This window comes from Sceloporus occidentalis, unplaced genomic scaffold (assembly GCF_023333645.1).
Source record: "Sceloporus occidentalis isolate IW3139 unplaced genomic scaffold, rSceOcc1.0.p SCAF_234, whole genome shotgun sequence".
NCBI lineage: Eukaryota > Metazoa > Chordata > Lepidosauria > Squamata > Phrynosomatidae > Sceloporus > Sceloporus occidentalis.
This window is the reverse complement of record NW_028317214.1, coordinates 87,949-110,223: the sequence shown is the minus strand read 5'-3', so window position 1 is coordinate 110,223 and position 22,275 is coordinate 87,949. Positions and strand designations below refer to the sequence as shown.

Below are 22,275 nucleotides of genomic sequence, written 5' to 3'. Positions count from 1 at the left end.
CCCAGAAGAGTGGAAGGAGGGGACCAACTCCATATTAATGTCTATGTATTTAAAATGCGGTCATAAAAGTGACTGTTGGTGTAATGGTCAGGTGTCCCAATAATTTTGTCTATATACCTACTGGAACGCCATAGTTTGTGTCCCTTTACAAAAGCCTATATTAACAGAATGTCACCAAAATGCAGTGGTAACAAATGGGCTCTAGTGAAACTGGCCTTCTGTCTGTTTCAACCACATGATGTATCTGGATATTTTAGTAAATGAAAACACATTCTGGTTGGAGAGTGCTGAATTCTTTGATCCCATAATTCCTGTAAGGAACCACGTGCCTTTGTGCTCCACAGCAAAATAGCTACCGTCGACCATAGGAAAGTCAACAACATTTTGTGAAACACCGCAAAACATTCTGTTAGTCTGTGTGACGTTTAAAGCAGACTCACAGTTTTCTTTCTCAGAGTATGTTGCTGGGAACTCGAAAGGAGCCAAGTCTAAATCAGAGCCATGTGTCCAGCCACTAACTACACTGTTGTTACTATGAATCAGCACGTTCTCTGCAAAGTCTTTCTGAGGAATACAAATAGGGAGGGTATAGTTATCGAATTCAATATTGCTTTGGAGCTTCAGCAGTGCAATGTCGTTGTCTCCAGTCTTCTCCAAATAGCGCATATGTATTGAATGATCCTTCACCTTGATGATCTGTTTTCCTTTTTCAAATGCCCCTTTTTGAGTGCCTGTTAAAAAAATATTTTAAGATAAATTAATTTTAGGAAACCAACTGAACTGATATCACTCTTTTTTTTAATTCAGAAATGAAATACTTTAGATACTTGTTTCAGGTATGAGATTATTTTGTTTTACAATTTTTTTTTTACATTTTCTATTATAACATTTGGAAGAAAGGAACAGCTAAACTATCATTATATGCTCAAACTTTGCAGTAGATGAGCCAGACTCTGGATGGGCATGTCTACGTCATAATAATCCTTCTGGTTGTATGTGAGGACCAGAAAGCAGCCAGCTTTCGTAATTCTAATATAACATACACTATTCGGACAAAGATATTGGGACACCTGACCATTACACCAACAGGGATTTTTATGACTTCACATTCTAAATACATAGACATTACTATGTAGTTGGTCACCCCAGCTTCGTTTGTGAGGTCAGGCACTGATTATTATTATTATCCTTTATTTATATAGCGCCAACAGTTTACGCAGCGCTTAATACAATACATAAATTCAAGGGATATGACAAGACAAGAATTGACAGACTAAGACAAACCGATACATTTGGTGGAGAGAGCCCTGCTCGCAAGCTTACAATCTAGAGGGAAATGGGGTGACAAACATAAGGCATAGAGAAAGGGTGAGAGGTATTGTGGGGGTTGTATCGATGACAAGGAAGTTCTAGCAGCTAAGATGGTATGCTTCTCTGAAGAAGTGGGTTTTTAGATGTTTCTTGAAAGTTGGGAGGGAGGGAGAATGCTGAAGGTTCCTTGGGAGTAGATTCCAGAGATATGGGGCAGCTCGAGTGAAATCTTGTAGACGGGAAAAGGAAGAGGTGATGAGTGAGGAGGAGAGCCTTAGCCCATGGGAGGAACGTAGGGATCGAGTAGGAGAGTATTTGCTAATGAGGTCAGAAATGTACGGAGGAGCAGTATTATGGATGGCCTTATATGTCAGTACCAGGATCTTACATTTAATTCTAAAGGTAATTGGGAGCCAGTGGAGGGTTTCACAGAGGGGGGAAGCAGAAGAGGAGCGACGTGCAAGGAAGATGAGCCTAGCAGCGGCATTTAGGATAGACTGTAAAGGAGAGAGTCGAGACAGTGGAGTGCCAACCAGAAGAGTGTTGCAGTAGTCAAGACGGGAAATGATAAGGGAATGAATGAGGGTTTTTGTGGATTCTTGGGTGAGGAATGGGCTGATACGAGAGATGTTTTTTAGGTGCAAGCGGCAGGATGTTGGATGTTGGACAGGAAGGCCAGGCTTGCAATCTCCGTTCCGGTTCATCCCAAAAATGTTCAGTGGGGTTGAGGTCAGGGCTCTGTGCGGCCAGTCAACTTTTTCTACACCAAACTCATCCAACCATGTCTTTATGGAGCTTGCTTTGTGCACTGGGGCACAGTCATGCTGAAATAGAAGATGACCTTCCACAAACTTTCCCCACATAGCAGTGTCCAAAATGTCTTGGTATGCTACAGCATTAAGATTTCTCTTCACTGGAAGTAAGTTCTGCATCCTCCACCATAGTTGGCACAGTGCAGTCAGGCCAGTAACTTTCTCCTGACATCTGCCAAACCCAGACTTGCCCATCAGACTGCCAAACAGACAATCGAGACTCGTCACTCCAGAGTTCAGTGGATCAGGGATGACATTTCACAAACTCACTTATTGTAAAGGTGGCATCCTATCTCAGTACCATGCGTGAATTCACCCAGCTCTTCAGGAGGGCTAGGTGCTTGATTTTTTACACCTGTGGCAATGGGTCTGATTGAAACACCTGAATTCAATAATTAAGAGCTGTGTCCCAATACTTTTGTCCATATAGTGTAATACTTACATATAACATTAAGATGGATCTCTAACCTCACAGATTCTTACCAGGGGCAGCCACTTTAACCAGATATACATGATAATTGTATATCAGAATTTTGGACTCAGCCGGGGTTTTGATGGGCGCATTACTATTATTTATTATTATTATTATTATTATTATTATTCAAGATTTTCCAAAAGGCAAATAAAAGGGCAGGTGATATATCAACTGAGTTAGGTTAGTGCATAAGAACTTTTACAAGTAAATAATTGTTACCTGCAAAGACGTAAATAGGGTTGTGTAGATTGCTGCACTTCGCAGTTGTCAATATCAAAGATGGTTTAAGAATTATTCCACTGCAAAACTGATCTGAGTCTGAATTTAGGAGTATGACCTTTACAGAAAACAAGGCAGAGTTCCATGTTATGCAGAAATAAATGAAACAAGCAATAACAGACATAAAGTACCAACTTTCTGCAATGATCCTATACGTTTGTGAGGGTTCATGGTATTAAGGTCCCAAAGTGTGTAGTAAGCGCTAAACATGCGATAGGAGAACCTCAGCGTGAACCTCTTTTTTGCTTGGATTACCTGACCCGGAGAATGCAACTAGGCTGAAACATGGAAACATAGTATTTAATGTTAAATACGAACCATTCGGCCCATCAGATCTGTCCATTATTCCTGCTGTAAAGCCTATTGGGCATTTTGACTTCATGACTGTATTCCTATCTGGAAATTAATCTCTGCCATTTCTGCTGGAAGGCTGTTCCTTTATCTAGCACCCTTTCAGTAAAGCAAAACCTTGGCATTACAGCTTAAGCCACTAACCATCTAATGTTCGACTATGACCCAGGCTCAGACTGGCCATGTGGCACACCAGTGGGCCGCTGGCAGACAGCGCTCCATACTTATCTGATCTGGCACCACCAGATCGGGTGCTGCAGCATGCAGCCACTGGCCGGATATAAACTTAACGTGGCCGTTGGACACACTTACATCATTTGTCAGCCAGCAGTCTGAACATACAACAGCTTTTAATAGACTGGGGAACCGGAGTCCAAAATGCCTGAAAGCTTGGTAACAAAAAGTGCTGGATGAAGCATCCAATATGCACCTGCCTGAGTGGCTTTTGGTTGTTTCTTTTTCCCCATCAAATCAACAACAGCACATACAACATTTTAGACATAGTTAGGAATAGGAAATGTAGTTTGAGTTTGTACCTCCCAAGGGAAAATACGCGTCCGGTTGTTTGGAAGATGTTCATTTTCCACGTAATCTTCATTGTCTACTGCTTGGCCACATGCATAGGGATCTGCCAATGAAAGGTGCAAACACACGATCCTTGATCCTACATAATTGTCCACCAGCTATGTTAGGATGTCAAGAACCCCAGGGAATCTCTAATAAAACATAATCTATGCTACCAGGTCCCAATATTCAAAATATAGCATTGACATGCCACATCCAAAACTAGTAGACCTGGCAGCTCTGTATATCCTGGAACATCCAACGTCTCCCTAATAAGATAGAGCATTTTCACCCTGAAACATTTCTATACTTAATGCTCTACTCTCCTGCCAGGGGCATTATAAGGTGACTTTGTTGTGTCATTGCTGTAATTAGTATACTTGCCTGTAGGATTACATGACCTTTCATCTCCACCAAGAGTATACCCTTCAGCACAAGAACAAAAGAAAGAGTGAAATCCATAGTTGGGGTGGCAGAAGTGTTGACATCCATCATTCATATTTGGGTGACACTCGTTGTTTGCTAATGAAATAGACCAAAATAAATTATGTGATCAAATGATGCTATCAAATATATGGGCAAATAATTTAATTATTGTTTTAACAGCAATTTATTTTAAACAAATCAACAGATTTCATAAGGCTAGATGTAACTAGGCCACATACAACATCTAAACATTCTCCTGGATTCTGCAGGACATCTATAACGTGTTCAGGCTTAAAAACAAAGGGTAAACCGGGAATAAGACTGGAAAATGTTTGTATTCTGAACAGATAAGGTGAATGTAAATGTAAAAACACTTTATAAAAACTGTTGATATGCTCCCAAATCTGGATTTAGTGATTTAGTTTTGTACTGAAGTTTGATGGTCAACATCTATGGATTATCCATTGTTAGTTATTACTGTATTGCAGTTCTTCTTTCTTACATGAACCATTTACAGACTGAGGAAACTCCCTCTCTGCATTTTAAGTGAGTACATTACCCTGCAGAAACCTTAAAGAGAATTTAATGCCTCAGAGTACAAGCATTTTTTTAATTTTAGGATCCAATATAAATAATGATTTATAATAAAGATCTGGAAGATGTTCCTTACCAAATTCACAATTGCGACCATAATATCCTTCTGGGCAACCGCATGTATAACTCCGAATTGTGTCTGTGCATTCACCTTTATTTAAACAAGGGCATGAGGTGCATTGTCTACCACCTGCAAACATGAATGACCATAAATACTAATTAGCAGAACATTTTCAGTCAATGCTATCAAAATTGTGTGTTTTGTGTTCAACATTTAGCCATTTAAAATCAACAAATAACATTGGTGTCTGTAACAGTATTTTGTGGAAAACCATATCTATAAAATGAAACTGTGGACAATAACATCATCCACTATGTGGAGTCCCAAGCTGTTGTTACTTGTACAGTTAGAGAACGGTTGCTCATATTCAGGTCTCCAGTTCACATCTTTAGTTCCTCCAAGAGGATTCAAGGAGAAACCCAAGAATTCCTTGCAGAAGGCAAAGATGTGGGGCTTAATGATAGCTTAGTTAGAGCCAATCCATGCCCTACTCAGTTTGAGGATTACCCCAACAGGCTTCCATCTTTGACCCTTTTATTTTGTATATATTTTTGTGGGATTGCATAAGAGGTCTTTGTTCCTAGGAGGTTCTGTTATGTAACGCCCAGAAGACTTTAGTGTGTATAGGTCATAATAAGCAAGGAGTTTTATACTTGGTATCTTTAATGACAAGTAGGACCAGAAGAACTGCTCAAGTAAGGTAATGATGCAGTAAGGTAGAGCAAGAAGTTGCACAGAGCAGTTCTGTGGTTTCATTAAATGCTCTACACACCAGTGATCCTATAATAGCTATCAATAAACTTACCATGATAAGTCTTCCAAAACCTATCCTGTGGAGACAAAAGAATGGAATAATGTGACTATGTACTGCAATGTTCATACCAACAGTTTAGTTCCAGGCTGGCAAAAAAGGAAGAACTGTGAAAAAAATGATTATATGTGTATTATTTAGAGACATGTCATCAATCTTTGAAGGTCATCCAATAATAGGGGGCCTGTTCAACAGACTAGTGTCCTGCTGGAACAGACTGGTGTTCAATGGGTTCAACCCTAAAACCTGCTGGGATGAACGTAATGTGCCTCTCATGGCCTGAGGTTACCTGGACTTACTTCATAAGTGCCAGGGCTTCACTCGTCCTCCCCAGTCCGACCCTCTCTATCCTATTAATTACTGTATATAAACAAATATACGCATACGTACATACATACATACCTACAAACAAGCATGCCAGTGGCATCTAATCCAGGATTTAGTATTAGACTTGTAAAAACAGGAAAAGGGAAACATACCATTTAAAAAAGGCAAATGTACAATTTTATCATAAACCCTTTCAATACCCAAGGAGAAAGAAATCTTTTAAAAAACAAACACACATTAATATGGTATACAATCACAAGATGAATAGATCACAACAAATAATAAATAATAATTAAAAGATGAATAGAAAGGAAAATAAGGCATTTAATGGAACTTTAGCCACAATATAGGACACAGTTAAATGCAACTAAACACATGTAATTTCTGCTAAAACAATGAAGGGTGTCTCACTGTTTTCTCTTTGTCCTCAAATGTTTCTCTTGCCTCTTCATACGAGCAAAGTTCCTCAAGACACTCTCTTTCCAAGTCCCCTTTTCGGATTTCCTCAAGCAGTATGAAGTTAGCACGCTTGGATCGATGTATGACCTTGTTTGCATTTTCAGAAGAGAGGAACACTGAATAGAAGTGAACAGCAAATTCAAGATAGGATTTAGTACCACTGTAAATAAACATGATTTGTGATTTGTCCTTACAGCCATCACATGACATCATTGTCTCCATCACATGACATCATTCTCTACCCCAAAGCTACCCCAACAGGGTGTATGTTCCATTCATGCACTATGCAAAATAGTAAATAGAACAGTAATAGAATATTTAGTAACTGCACTGAATTTGAACCATTGTTAAACTTGTGACAATTTTTAAGACATATACCGTAATTTGCGTGGTACTGACATATGCAAGTAGAACAAGATAACGCCCAGGCTTATTGGGCACATGTGGGTCCTATATATATATATATATATATATATATATATATATATATATATATATATATATATATATATATATATATATATATATATATATATATATTGTATAGATTGTGGTTATAATTACATAAATTAGTCCTTGAGAATACTGCTCAGGACTATATGATATCCTGGGCATTGAGGTTTTGTTTGATATATTACCGGGGTGAGAAGAAAAATAGCTTGTGCCCAGCATTAACTATATGGCTGCTATTCTTAAAAGGGAAGATACAATACTCCTAATACATACTTCTAATTAGGCTTTGTGTAAAGTATTCTTTTTCTACTAAATAATGATAAATAGCAACATTACACTGACACGAACACATCAGTACAGCATACAGTCATTGCTTCCAGGACACTGTATGATCTATGAAAATGACAGCATAATAACACTATGACAGCTGATTATAACTGCAAATAAAATTCATATTTTCTAAATGCGCTGGTAATTAACCAGAGCATTTCAGTTAATTTGCTTCAACTACTTTTCCCTCTCTGACTTCCCAGTTCCCACTTACACGCTGTCATTTTCTCTCTCCTCTGGCTATCCCTCGTGATTTTGGCAGCTAAGTGCAGAAATAAAATTTCGAATAAATAATAGACTAAATAAAATGAAACCGTACCTTTTTGTTCCGCCTGATGAAGGAGAAGTGTAAAGATGAATAAGCATGTTGCCTGGATAACATCTGCCATTTTGATTCATTGGGAAATTGAAATCCGCTTCTGCCGAAAGAGTTTGTAAATAAAAAAAAAAAAAGCTTTTTTTTAAAAGTTCAAAGTTCAGGGTTTATTGAACATAAACATTATGGGGCAATGACTTCATTTGAGCAAAACAGAGACGAGGTTACGTGCTAAAAAGAGATAATCTATGGTGTTTAGACTATTAAAGACTACAACTCCCATTCGTTTCAGCTGCGGTTATAAAGAGAAACTATAGGCATTGTAGTCTAGAGCTGGAGTGTGAAAAAAAGGAAATATCTCTGCCGAATAACTTAAAAGCTTGAGTTAAAAAGGCTGTAGATGGCTGATCTAGTTAAAAACTGCAAGGAAATGCCCATTGTGCATTATTCATAGCAGCGCCTACACATATACCTACATCGTATACAACTGAAAAGTACAAATATATTTTATTTATACAAAAAAGGATCATAGAAATCAATAAAAAAAACTACATGTTTTCCACAATATCGTCAATATGTAAAATGATGAGTAAATAACACAACTGAAATGTTATCACAGAAATTATGTTGACTAGAACAACATGCATGCTCTGCAGTGATCATTTGCCTTCTACCATATTGGGTTGGTGGAGACCTTATTATTGTCCTTATGTCTTTCCTTTGTAGTGAAGTGTTACGATGGAATAAATCTAGTTGCCAAAAGGTATTGCCCCCAACCACCTAGTCTTTGGTATTGGGTCAGTAAATTATATGCACAATAAATAAGGAAGTAGTACAGGTCACTCAATGATATAATGGGATAGGGCCATACCCCAGTTCCCTGGTCACCCCAATCAACCAATGATGTAATATAATAATAATACAAATATAACCTGCTCTCTTGCCCCAATAGCTATAGTTAAATAATATCCCTGCTTGCTTCCTGACCTTTTTCTGTAGCTAGAGGGCATGTGGGTGGCCTTCTTTAGCAATGCATATTGACCGCTTTTGGTACCAGAGGGTGGCCCTTGACATTCATCACCATGTGGCATGCAAAGGTTAACTCTGTAAAGAACAAAATCCATAACACTCAAGTTTTCAGGAATGTCCTTGTTTCCTCATCGTCAGCCCTGGATATTGGCTCCAATGTACATTTTCAATAGCTAGCCAAACAAACCAGGAACTATGAGGGTAAGGAGCATCTATGCTATCAGAAGCACCTATAGCTCTCTCATTTGGGATAACTGACAATATGTTTTACTTTGCTGTGGAAGAATTTTGGCCCGCTCTTCTTGGCAGAATTGTTTTAATTCAGCCACATTGGAGGGTTTTCGACTTGAGTTCATGCCACAGTGTCTCAAATAAAAGATCCAAGTCAGGACTTTGACTAAGCTACTCCAAACCTTTATTTTGCTTCTTTTCACCCATTCAGAGGATGACCTGCTTGTGTGCTTCAGGTGATTTTCCTGCTGCATAACCCAACTGCGCTTGAGCTTTAGGTCACAAACTTATGTCTGGACATTCTCAGGATTTTCTGGTAGAGAGCGGCATTCATGGTTCCATCAAAGCAGCCCCAGACCATTACACTACCATCACCGAGTTTCACTTTTGGTATGTTCTTATTGTGGAATGCTGTTCTTTTGACTCATCAGTCCACAGAATATTATCCCAAAAGTCTTGGTCATCAATATGTTTCTTTTCAAATGTGAGATGAGCCTGTGTGTTCTTTTTGGTCAACAGTGGTTTTCACTTTGTAATTCTCCTATGGATGGCATTTTTCCACTGTCTCTTTCTTATTGTAGAATCATGAACACTGACCTTAACTCGGCCAAGTGAGGCCTGCAGTTCTTTACATGTTAGTCTGGGTTTTATTGTTACCTTCTGGATGAGTCTGCAATGCAGTCTTGGAAGAATTTTCGTAGTTGGACACAACTGTTTTCTCCATTTGTGCTGGACCCGCAGAGTCTTAGAGATGGCTTTGTAACCCTTTCCAGACTACTAGATGTCAGTGACTTTGTTTCTTATCTGTTCTTGAATTTCTTTAGATCACAGCATCAGTTTTCAAGACATGTTCTATTTAATTGATGTTTAAATTCAACATGGCTGAGAGTAAGCATGCCTAGGTTAATTAATTAATTTAGTAACTAAGGTAATTACTTTTTTTAAATAGGGCCAGGTAGGGTTGGTACCTTTTTTCCTTCTATACATGAAATTATCTTTAAAAACAGCATTTTCTGTTTAAGTGAGAATTTTTTTTGATGATCTAATACATTTAAATGTGACAAACATGAAAAACTAAGAAATCAGGAAGGGGCAGATACTTTTTCATTCCACTGTAGATCAACTCTAACCTGAAGAGAAGACTTTCCTAAATATTTGCTTCCTTCATGCACAAATGGTACAATTTCAACATGTACACATATACTAAGCCAGTACTTTGGACTATGTGTTTACTTTATTGATCAGGTTTCCTGTGTCTGCAAACATCCCTTACTTGACCTGATGTGTGTGGCATGAGTCCATGACCTTTTGTTCCTCTACACCAAGTTAATGACATTTTGCTTGGTGTTAGTATATAATATACTATATAGTTATTCATTTTTTCGGTGTTACTATTTTATCTTCTATTTAATTTCAATCACACAAATCATTGACAAATGTATCGGTTTGTCTTAAGTCAGTTCCACCCAGTTCTTACTCAATGAATGTATGTATTGCAAGAAGCGGTGTGTAAATCATTGGAGCTATATAAATAAAATATAATAATAATACCAATACGATTATAAGCCACACCCTAAAAGTTTGGTGCTATTTTAAAGAAAAATTTATTTTTGAAGAAAAAATACACATTAGTAGAATAGTAAAACAGTATTTTACCTAATGAACTGGAATACATGTATTTTAACATTTTTGGTATCTATTATGCAGTTAGTCAGCATATGTTACATACAAACAGAAATTTGTAAAACCAATAGCCATTTTAAGGTCCCCCCTTAATTTATAATGCACCTTACTTATAGATATGCCCCTCTGCCCCCAGATATGCTTTATGCCTCCTAGAAATGCCACTCTGCCCCCTGATATGCCACTCTGCTCCCTAGAAATACCACTTTGCTCCCTAGATTTGCCATCCCCCCAGACTTACCAATGCACCCCCAGACTCCCTGGTGTATAGCAGGGGCCGGCCAGTGGATGGGGCTTCTATGAGAGAGAAGCCCCGGCAGAAGAGCCGGCAGTGGAGGTTGTCTACGCACATTGCCGCAGCCAGTGAACGTCTGCATGATGCACTTAGACAACCTCTGCTGCCGGCACCCCCGCGGAACACCGGAAAGTTATGTCAAGCTGGTGCTCTACCATAGAATCCCAGGCAGAAGTGCTGGAGAGTAGGATCCAGGTCCCCTGCAAAAAAAAAAAAAAAGCACCCGCCCGGCACCTGGAACTGCATGTCCCGGGCGTAGGGCGATACAAATTGCGCATCCCTGCGCTAAACAATGATTATAGGCTGCACTCCACTTTAAAGATTTAAAGTGGGGGGATAAAGTGCAGCCTATATTCGGGCCAATATGGTAAATATGAAATTACTGTTTGGTGTTCTAGTAATTAAACACCAGTTCAAAGGCTTAAGAGAAGTGTACATAGAGAAAATACAAATTTATTCTTCACATACTAAAGAAGCTACATATTCAAATCAATGATAGATTTGATTTCTTTGTGTATACAGTTGCTTATGATCCACAAGATTATGTTAGAAGGTGTGAGCAAAAAATGACTTCCCAACAACACCTTAGCAATAAAATGACATAAAACTAAGCAGAGGTTCACTTTTACCCTTAATATGTACCCTTATGTATATGTATGGAAATTGGGTGGCTTATTGTTGCCCCAGGTGGCCTTCCTCTTCTATGTGTTGGCTTGGGAGGTATACTGAATATGGGACTTTTACAATAGGCATAATTCCATAAAACCAAATGTAAGTACAAACTACTAACTCAGAGCGTCCAACAATCATTATACACCATCCTAATGATATCAGACTGTGATCTGGCTGTCATCGCATGTTTTGGCTAGTCCAATCCATATTGTTAGAGACTCAGGGTTTCAATTCAGTAATGAAGGTCCATTTGCTATAGTCGTTTAGTTGTGTAGTAATAAACAAAAGTAATAAAAAAATTGGGCCTAAGCAAGTGGCCTCTTTTGCATTCAACCCACACTCATGTGTAAGAGATATGATTTGGGGTATCCCAGATGCATTGCTCAGGATGAGAAGAACACTAGGTCAAAACACCAACATAATTTGTGACCACCATAAAGAAAACCAAGATAGAGTAATGTTCTATCAACCGGTTAAGTGGCCTTGTCCAACGCCTTCTTCAAATACATCAATATAGCAACATAATGTTAAAAAAGTACAATTTGTTGTGCCATAATTTAGATTGCATCCCAAGCTAGCCAGATACTTTTGTGCTACATTTGTCTTCATTCATTTTTTATTGTGGTAAGAGATATATCATCCAGTAACAGGTATATTCATTGTTATTTATTGGTATATACAGTATATTTGTATTATAAGGGAATGTATGCTATAGCAGTTTGTATATTGTATGGAATGTGATGGAAGCATATTTTTTTTAAAAAAACCCCAAATATATGCTATTATAGTCGCTTATGTGAACAACATGGAGAAGTAAGGCCATTTACTTTTTTGGACCTTAGGTAAATTTATTGCAATGAAAATATAACAGATCCAATATGTAACAGAATGCAAAATGACTCATTCCCAACAGAGCCGAAGACATCTAACATTGCATTATCAAGTTTTCATATTGAATAAAGGAACTGTGTCTATACTTTAGGATTAAAGATAATGCCGTACTAATGATTTAATATATATATATATATATATATATATATATATATATATATATATATGCATCTATAGCTGTATATGGCAATATTATTTGATACTAAAATGCAATTTATTGTATGAAACAAGTTAAAGCAGAACAGAAGAGGCAGTGTGGTTGAAGCTTGCCCACCATGCATTTAGCCTAATCATTTGTATTAGCACATGTTGACACAAAGGCAGAGTACATAAAATACAGTTAGGAACTAACAGGCTAGGGTGTATCGAGTATATCTGCAGATTTTATCAAGTACAGATTTGTCAGATTACAATTTTCTTAGGCGTGTCTTCGCAGTACTCCTCTCAGCCACTTGTATAAGTGTGATACTTTTGTGTATACTCCATATTTGCCTTCTTGTGCACAGCCTTCTCCCCAGCTGACTATTCCAGTAACAAAGAAGGTGTCTTTGAAAGGGGTGACATGGGGACCTCCACTGTCTCCCTGACAGGCATCTTTGACTTCTTTGTCATAACCAGCGCAGAACATATTTTCTGTGATTGCGAACTTGCTGGATTCTTTACAGAGTTGTCTTTTAATGTATGGGATGTTGAGCATCTGAAGCTTTGTGGCTTGAACCCCACGTTCATGAATACGTCCAAAACCGCTTACCATAGCCATTGGTTCATTCATCAACACTTGTTCAGCAAAGTCCGGATCAGGAATGCATGCAGGAATAATGTAGTCAGTGAAATTGATGGCTTCTTTTAGCTTTATCACTGCTATATCATAATCGTAGGTTAACCTAACAAACTTCGGATGTGAAATATATTTGTCCACTTTATGTGTAGATTCAGTTCCTTCAATCTTATTCAGATTTAGCTCTCCTGTAGAATTAGATAAGTATATCCTTCAGTTAAGGTTCTGAGACATGAGGCAGTCAACTTTTGATAAATTCATGCTAATTCAAAAATACAGAAGGTAATGGGGTCCTGCCCCTTAGCTGTGGACTAGGGCTATTCCTACAATAGCCCCTTCTGCCCCATCTTTGTGTGTCATCTTGATCAAGGAAATTGTAACATCATGGGACAAATGTCACATAACCAGCACATGTTTGGAAGATTGGCACCCATGTACTTTTATATGAAATGGGCATTTGTTATGAGGATGGTGTAGGCATGGATCCTATTTGGATTACAGGTAGAAAGCCAGGAGCCCTACTGTTGCTAGTAATGATGGACAAGGCAACCAATGTAACAAGCAAATCTGATGCAGTCTCCATTAAACAGTATTCCCAGGGTCTAATGTTACCCCATTCTTATTATTTCCCCCACTTGTATACTGATCTGTTGTATCAAATTAGGGTCTATCCATATATATATATATGGTTCCTTTTAAAATATGAAGTACAGACACTTACCAACAACTACTTTGAAATACCGGGTCTGATTCATGCAGTGAGCTGCAGTAAGAATGAATTGTGGACTTAATACGGTTCCTCCACAAAATGCTTCATTTTCTTCATTTAGTAAAACAGCCTATACAGCGGTAGAAAGAAAGGATGAAAAAGAACCTTACAACTATTCCATAATATTTGTTTTAGATTTGTTTTAGGCAGTATTTCTAAGACTGGTCCTCAAGGATTACTAATGATCATCACACCTAGGAACTGTTTACCTTGAAAGCTAAGAGTCACATCTTCTTGATCCCCCTGGTGAGGGGCAGTGGTGTACGACCCATCTTATTCCCTGACAGGTTCTGCACATTCTCTGCCTCTTTCTCTGCATACTTGGACTGGTTATGTCCACCTGGAGCTCTTCCTTCCATAAGGAGCAGGAAAAGAGGCAACACCAGGGGAACAGTCATGGTGGTTTCCTAGGTCTGGTAATTATCCAAGCTTTATGGAAACTCCAATATGATCACTAGTGTCATGAGGACTAGAAAACCACTCTTAAGAAAAAAAACAGTTTACCTCACTTGAGACACACTTTCATTTACTTATAATTATACCTCTAAAATGGTTGCCCAGATTTACCTGCCAGGGACATTCACCAAGTTTACAGTCTCTTCCACCCACAATCCGACCATCTCCTTCTTCATCAAAAATATCCATTTCACGTTCGGTGTCAATGGGTGTCACAGGATTCACATGAGTTTTATTTATGTTTTCTTCAGTGGAATTGTTTAGTGACCTCTTATATCTTCCTAATCTTCTTTTTCCACAGGGATATTTATCTATTAGAGGATATCAAATTGAAATTTATGAAACTGTAAGTGGAATATATATATGTGTTTATATAATTTAAACCAAGAAAGTTCATTCTTACCAGTTGGAATGCAGGACTTCTCATCATCCCCTAGAACGTATCCGTTAGTACAGGAGCAGACCACATTTCTGTCAACCACTTTACAGAACTGATCGCAATCACCATTGTTTAAGCTGCATAGTTTTAGTATAACTAGGAGAAATAAAAAACAGAGTAGCTAATGTATGTCAAAATGGGCAAACAAATCGTGTGGACTTATTTTCCTAAACCAAACCCTTGCTTGTCGTATAAATTGTATTTTATGGGACAATATGTATATCCCTTTTCTTCCCTTTAAACATTAGCCATCAAAACCTAATTTACCATTTATTATTGTGGCATTATTAGATCATATTGAGGAGGTGTAGGGATGGGGGAACATGGACAAGAAAATACAATAGCTTCAGGTGGATGTGCATGCTTATAACTGACATAGCTACTTCCAATATTGCTTCTAAAAACTACTTGAATCATTTTCAGTTTTCAAAACTTCTGTAGTGCAATTACCTTTAGGGTTCAGATTAAAATGTTAGCACCAACAGAAAGGTACAATGTGGGTACAAAGTGGAATGCAACACACATCAACTTAAAGTAGTTTACCTGTTTCGCAGTTTTTGCCTTCATATCCAGGATTACAAAAGCAGGTGTATTCACCAATGCCGTCTTTACATGAGCCACCATACATACAAGGAGTTGAACTGCACTGATCTCCATCTACAAAACACCAAGCCTTAGTTACTCTAGTAGTCTGAAAACGCTGTTCAACATACTAGGGCAGAATGTGCAAGGTGGGGACAGCTAAGGTAGAGTATCGGGATTTGATGCCTGCTTTCCCTCTATACAGCGTTAGAATAGTTCCCACTGTCACAGGCCACCAGGCCATTATGGAAGCTGCCAATGCCCATGCTGTCGGTGAGAGAAAGCAGGCGACTGGAGGTGATTAGCAGTATGGTAAGAAATGCACCTTGTTTTACTTAATTGCATAAGACAATAATTGTGCAAGCCTTACGTTTCACGCAAGTAAGGTTATATCGCTTAGGGGGTCTTAAAACAAAGGATATGCAAACCCTCAATAAACCTTGTTGTTGAGTGGCTTAGATCATACAAGGATGTTTAGCCTAAGCCACTGAGTACATCACTGGTTATAATCATACAAATAATGCTTACCAAAGTACACACTCCAATATTCTTTCTGTGAAAGAAAATAAACATATTAGAAGCAAAATAAAACTTAGAGCCTTACTTTTTGGATGCCACCATTAGTTTGGGAGAATAAAATATAGCATGCAAAATAACTTTTTCTTAATTCCACATGTGAATTTTTTATTGAAACCCAAAATGTAGTCTTTTATTATTGCATTGTGTTGGCTTATTATTTTTTACTTAAAATCTTAACTGGTAATGTGGCCTTCAGATCCTGCTCTATACGGGAGATGGAAGAGGAAAAAGTGTTGGGCCAGGGTGGCAGGACTAGAAATGCAAGGGTGGGTGTATGGTTTGCAGGGGGGGGGGTCAGGCAAAACTGCATAAGGGTTGGTTGGAGCCAAACATCATTGCCATCTGTACCAAGATCAGCGTACATGTATTTGGCTATTAGTGATACAAATACTGTTACAAAGTCAAGGGGAGTCACAGTCCTGATTGAAGTAATCTATATCCCACTTCTTTCTTACTCTCAAAATGTTAGGTCAGTTGCTGTTCAGCTAGGTTTTGTTTTTTTTGTCAAGTTTATTGGTAAGAAGACAACAAAGTCAACGGGAGTCACAGTCCAGATTGAAGTGATCTGTATTCCACTAATTTCTTACTTTCACAATATTGGGTCAGGTGCTGTCGAGGTAGGTTGTGTTTTGTTTTTTTCAAGTTTATTGGTAAGTTTGGCACCTATGCTATGGCGCATGAGTTGCCCAGTAGAGTTTAAATGACTTCTGGGTCAAATTACCTCCTTTATCAACTTGACTGCCAGCTCAGCTCAACTTTCTGCAAATTGGTGTGTTCAGTTGACCTGAACTGTGGGTTTGATTTGACAGTAGAGTTCACGTTAGTGACAAGTTGGACAGTTTTCAGCTAACTCAGTTTAGGTGGCCTAAGCAAATTGGTTCCATTGCCATTCCATTAATGCAGCCCAAACCCCATAGTTATTACCGTGGCCTCGTCATTCTCAAAATATTCCCGCGCCTCTTCATAGGAGCAGACTTCTTCAACACATTCTCTTTCCAGGTTTCCTTTCTTGAATTCTTCAAATGGTGAATTTGCACGTTTAAATCTCGATAACACATTATGAGCCTTTTCATGCTTCAAAAAGACTGTAAATTGAAACAGTATTAAGTAGCTATTATCAATGTCTCTTTCTGCATGTGAAAACAAACATTTCCTGTCCAACTTACATTGGAATGTGTGATGAGACAACCAACAAATTAATGGAGTGTGGAAAAAAATATTGTGCTTTTCTGACAACTTCTGTATTCAGAAAAAAACAATTGGTAAGCACAAATTGAATAGAACAGATGCCTGTTTATTATTTATTATTATATATTTTTTTATTTTTTAATGTGTCAATATAGAGGTTTTAATATGTAGAATTATTTGTCAAAAACAAATGGACATACCAGCAATACAGCGCTACGGAATTTGGTGGCGCTATATAAAACAATAAATAATAATAATAACCAAAAGAGAAATCCAGATGGGTCCCAGCAAGACTTATTTTTGAAAACTGCCTCTAGGGGCGGATTAAATGTCACTTGCGCATGTTGCATAGACCTACAGCTACTGCTTTTTAGGAGAAAGGCGGCAACTGCTATTAAGTTAAGTTAACAGCCTGTTTAAGTTAAACACTGATGGTTTTCCAAAAAGACCATTACTGGCGCAAATGCTGTATGCTTCACTCACCTTGGGGGGGGGGGGACCTAACCAAGCATCATGCCCCCCCTAACTTTGTTGTTGCTGCTGCTTATTACCAACCACTACCAATGTCCTGAAATTGGGCTTCCTGATTGGCTAAAATCTCAGACCTTTCCAATTGGAAGCTGGTTAGAAGGGAGGCACTATGTATTTATTTTACGTTAGAAAAGGGTGGGGGTCCACACTTCCCAAATGGGGTTATTGCCCCAATGCACCATATACAGGATAGAGTAGGTCATATGTTTACTAAATAAGATCCCTCCCTCCAGCTGTGCATGGCTTGTGGGATGTAAAGTGGGTGTCTGCAGAAGGGGTTACTGTATTTCTGGCGCCTCTAGAATTGAGAAGTTAAAAGTGCAGAAGATGAACTAGAGTTCTATAGTAGCAGCAACTCTGCTGATAAGTATGGATATGAGCTAGGAAACACAGAGCCATAATTAGGGCTCTTGGGACCTTTGGCAGGGTTAGAGGTTTTGCCCCCAATCTGATATCTCAACTAATTCTAGAAGCAGAAGTGTGATAGGCAGCTCAATTACGCCCTCACTTTGTGGCTCCTGGGGTAGCTGCCCTCTTGCCCCGTGGAGTTCAGCATATTTAGTCTGACCATTTTTCTGTAATCTGTCCTTGGTCTGGCCCCGTGGTCAGGATAGCTTTATAGCTATCCCATGCATTCACATGCTAATATACATAGATTAATGTACAGAAACCAAGAAAGATTTTTTTATTTAGTTTGTTTAAAAGCAGAAAGTTTGATTTACAAATAGCACTGGAACTGACAGAAGCACCGAACATATTATTTCAAATTACTTGTTTCTGCTTTAAGTCCTACACATATAGTTAAAGGTGTTCTAAAATACTAATGTAATGCAGAATACTATTATGTATTAACTTATTTTGGTAAATGTAACACAAAGTTATTCCTTAACCATTCTCATCACAGGCATTATTAGTGCTTTTCTATATTAACACAACAACATTAAAACATTCAAATAACCAAAACAAAACCCATAATAAACTCAATGCAAATTTATTACTTTATCACACATTATAATTAACCCCTTCAGGGACGTCAGCGTCACAGACCTTTTTTTCTGCATCAGTAGTTTAACATCCCAGAACTTAAACCATAAAGTTAAATACATTTTGCCTGCAAGGCTGTTACCGTGTATTCACAAAACAAAAAATAGATTTCAATAAGAATTGACAGCTTTTGACATTTTAATCTGTATCATCAGTGCAAATGCTTTCGCTATACTTTGAATTTACACAACAACCCTAAATGTACACATTGTGTATGGCATAGAATCACTGAAACACCCCTTCTGTTATACCTAATCCTTTGCTAAAACCCAACTCTGATACAGACACAAAGAGTAACCACGATTCCGAAAATCCAAGGAAAGTACAATACAAGAGTTTTACATTTCTTACCATTTCCATCTTGTTGAAGGAGGGCGACAGGTAAGATAGTAAGAAGAATGAACAAGATCTGGTCAGCCATAGTACTGTCTTATTAAATGCAAAGTGATCGTTCCCTCCTAGGAAGCCAAGCTAGGGACAAAAAGAGTCAATAGTTCATGCACCAGCTTGCCAGGAAAATTAAGGAAATTCCTGCCCTGAAAACAAAATGCGAAAGAGGAACCTGCACAATTCCGTTGTTATAGACACATAAAATCAGAAGTAAAACTAAACAGCCTCTTCGTAAAGAAAAGAGATTGCATTACAAAAAAATGGCTGTTTAGGACTGGATTCTGTCCATGAAACCTATTTGTTTGTATTACTCAACATGTTCCTGTGACTTTAGATGTGTTGTATTTGCTCAGTTTACATGCTGAGAGGGCAAAGAACGGGTTGTTGACTGACAACTGCAATGGCTAATATTACAGCTTTAAAAGTACATGCCTCTGTAATTTCTAGCTTTAATAGCACCCGCATGTGAAAATATGTTTCCAAACAATTTGCACACTGCGGGCAATAATATTTATATATATATATATTTGTGCTTGGGAGCTGAATGTAGCTATATATAATGAGATAGTAGGGGGCACCACTGCCAGCTTCTCTTCAATGTTAACAAGCAAGCGCATGGAGGAGGTGGGCAATGGAGACATCCTTTGCCTTGGGCACTAGAAACCCTGGGGACAGTCACTACAAACTCAGAGGAGAGTACAAAAGATTGACCCAAAGACAAGTCTGCTAAATATGGGTTGACCTCCCTTGAGGGCAGATCAGATATACCTGATCAGTCACTGTTTTGCGGCTGTAAAAATGTTAATTACGAGAGGATGGAAACTACTAAAAATTAAAGAAAAAAAATAGGAGAATACGCTTTGCTGGCAATGTGTAATATCAATTAAATTTATTGTCGCACTCACAGTATTTGTTAATTTATTGCCTATGACTATTGTGAAACTTGAAAGGCGTTTGTTGGTCCCCTCTTTCCCTGTATTATGTGCGACAAAGTTGTAACCACTTTTTGGTCTTTTCTTTGTGGGCATGGTGCAGGCTTTCTTTTTAGCGGAAACACTGTAGTGCACATGTTCCTCTCTGATCCACAGGGTGTGTTTGTTATCACCGTTGATTGAAATTACATTTTGTAAGCTGTGCATATTTAGCCTAACATTGATATGTTTAACCCTTGGGCCAGTCCAGATAAAAAAAAATTTAAAAAATGACTAACCATTGGTGCAAGAAGTCATGGTGGTGGCACACGTGGTTCTAGACAAAATACACACTACGGCATCATTGTTTTTTTGTTAGAAAATAGTGTCTGTGTTCATTGTACGTAGAGGTGATCCTGCACCTGCATAATGTAGTGTACACTGGAAAGTTTTCAATAGGGGCACCTATCAGACACACAAATAGACCTTTCAAATACCGTATTTGCTCGATTATAAGACGACCCTGATTATAAGACGACCCCCCAAAATCTGAATATTAACTTAGGAAAAAAGAAAAAGCCTGAATATAAGACGACCCTAAAGGAAAAAAGTTTTACCAGTAAATGTTAATTCATGTAAACTATTTTTTTTAATAAAAGCTATGATTGAGAAAAATATTTTTTTTGTTTTTATTTCTTGTATTTTCCAGCCTGTCCCCCAGTTACGCACATCTGCCCCCAGGCTTGCCACACCAATATGGCACTGTGGCCCATGATATGCCTTTTAACCCTCTATATGCCACTGTGCCCCATGGTATGCCTTTTGACCCCCTATATGCCACTCTGCCTCCAGAAATGCCTTATACCCCTATATCCCATTCTGGCATTTAGGGGGTTAAAATGCATATTATGGGGCAGAGTGGCATATAGGGAGGTATAAGGCATTTCAGGAGGCAGAGTGGCATTAAGGGAGTTAAAAGGCATTGTATAGAGCACTCTGCCTCCAGAAATGCCTTATACCCCTATATGCCACTCTGGCATTTAGGGGGTTAAAAGGCATATTATGGGGCAGAGTGGCATATAGGGAGGTATAAGGCATTTCAGGAGGCAGAGTGCTCTATTAAATGCCCCCTTAACGCCACTCCAGAAATGCCCTATGCCCCCATTTAACTAACACACACACACACTCTCTCCCCCCCCTCCCCTCCCCTCTCCTCTCTCCTCTCTCCCCTCTCTCCCCTCTCAGCCCTCTCTTACCGGTGCTTCCAGCCGGGGCAGCGGGGTGACGTCGCCTTCTGCTGCAGCCGGAAGGAGGTGGAGTTGGCAGCGGGGGTTTGTATGCGTCCGTCGCGTATACTTTCCCCGGCTGTCAGAGATCAGAGATCTCTGACAGTCGGGGAAGGTCTACGCGACGGACGCAGACAACCCCCGCTGCTAGCCACACCTCCTTCCGGCTGCAGCGGACGTTGTCTACGCGGATCGCGTAGACGTCAACCCGCTGCCCCGGCAATACAGCAGGAAGCACCGGTAAGTGTGTATGATGGGGGGGGGGGGTGAGACAGGAGGATCCAGGTCCCCTGCAGCGGTGCGGGGGATCTGGATCTTAGTCTCCTAATCAGACTCTATTTGAGGTCTGATTAGAAGACGACCCCGATTAGAAGACGAGGGGTATTTTTCAGAGCATTTGCTCTGAAAAAAACCTCGTCTTATAATCGAGCAAATACGGTAAGTTGTCAGGACTCGGGTGATCAGGTCGGGTAGGAGCCCATGCGCAGGGGATACCTGGGGTTCAGTATGTAACCCACAAAGACACCACAAGCAGAATTCCAGGTAATGTAGTGTATTTTATGTATAACAGGACCAGCAAATAAGGGTAATACAGTCAAAGCAAGAAACCGGACGTATGGCAAAATAAATACCGGTAATAAAAGTCTTTTGACAGGGAGCCCGCTTGGAAGGGCACGGAAAGGCACACAGCCCACTTGGAAGGACACAATAGCAGGGAGTCCACTTGGAAGGACACAATAGCAGGGAGTCCACTTGGAAGGACACAATAGCAGGGAGTCCACTTGGAAGGACACAATAGCAGGGAGTCCACTTGGAAGGACACAAAAGCAGGGAGTCCACTTGGAAGGACACAAAAGCAGGGAGTCCACTTGGAAGGACACAATAGCAGGGAGTCCACTTGGAAGGACACAATAGCAGGGAGTCCACTTGGAAGGACACAATAGCAGGGAGT

General features: G+C 39.2%; 2 protein-coding genes across 2 annotated transcripts; both read right to left on the bottom strand.

Moving 5' to 3' along the window:
* Positions 1-201: 201 nt before the first annotated feature.
* Positions 202-7,642, bottom strand: LOC149276540 (vitamin K-dependent protein Z-like). The gene is made up of 8 exons (XM_089503483.1): positions 7,573-7,642; positions 6,423-6,586; positions 5,679-5,703; positions 4,889-5,002; positions 4,177-4,314; positions 3,765-3,856; positions 2,818-2,935; positions 202-731 (listed from the first exon to the last, which is right to left on the bottom strand). Exons 1-8 carry the CDS (start codon positions 7,640-7,642, stop codon positions 202-204), a joined length of 1,251 nt encoding a protein of 416 aa, XP_089359609.1.
* Positions 7,643-12,788: 5,146 nt separating this feature from the next.
* Positions 12,789-19,157, bottom strand: F10 (coagulation factor X). The gene is made up of 8 exons (XM_089503482.1): positions 19,088-19,157; positions 16,898-17,058; positions 15,923-15,947; positions 15,356-15,469; positions 14,777-14,908; positions 14,485-14,684; positions 13,870-13,987; positions 12,789-13,336 (listed from the first exon to the last, which is right to left on the bottom strand). Exons 1-8 carry the CDS (start codon positions 19,155-19,157, stop codon positions 12,789-12,791), a joined length of 1,368 nt encoding a protein of 455 aa, XP_089359608.1.
* Between the last annotated feature and the right edge of the window lie 3,118 nt (positions 19,158-22,275).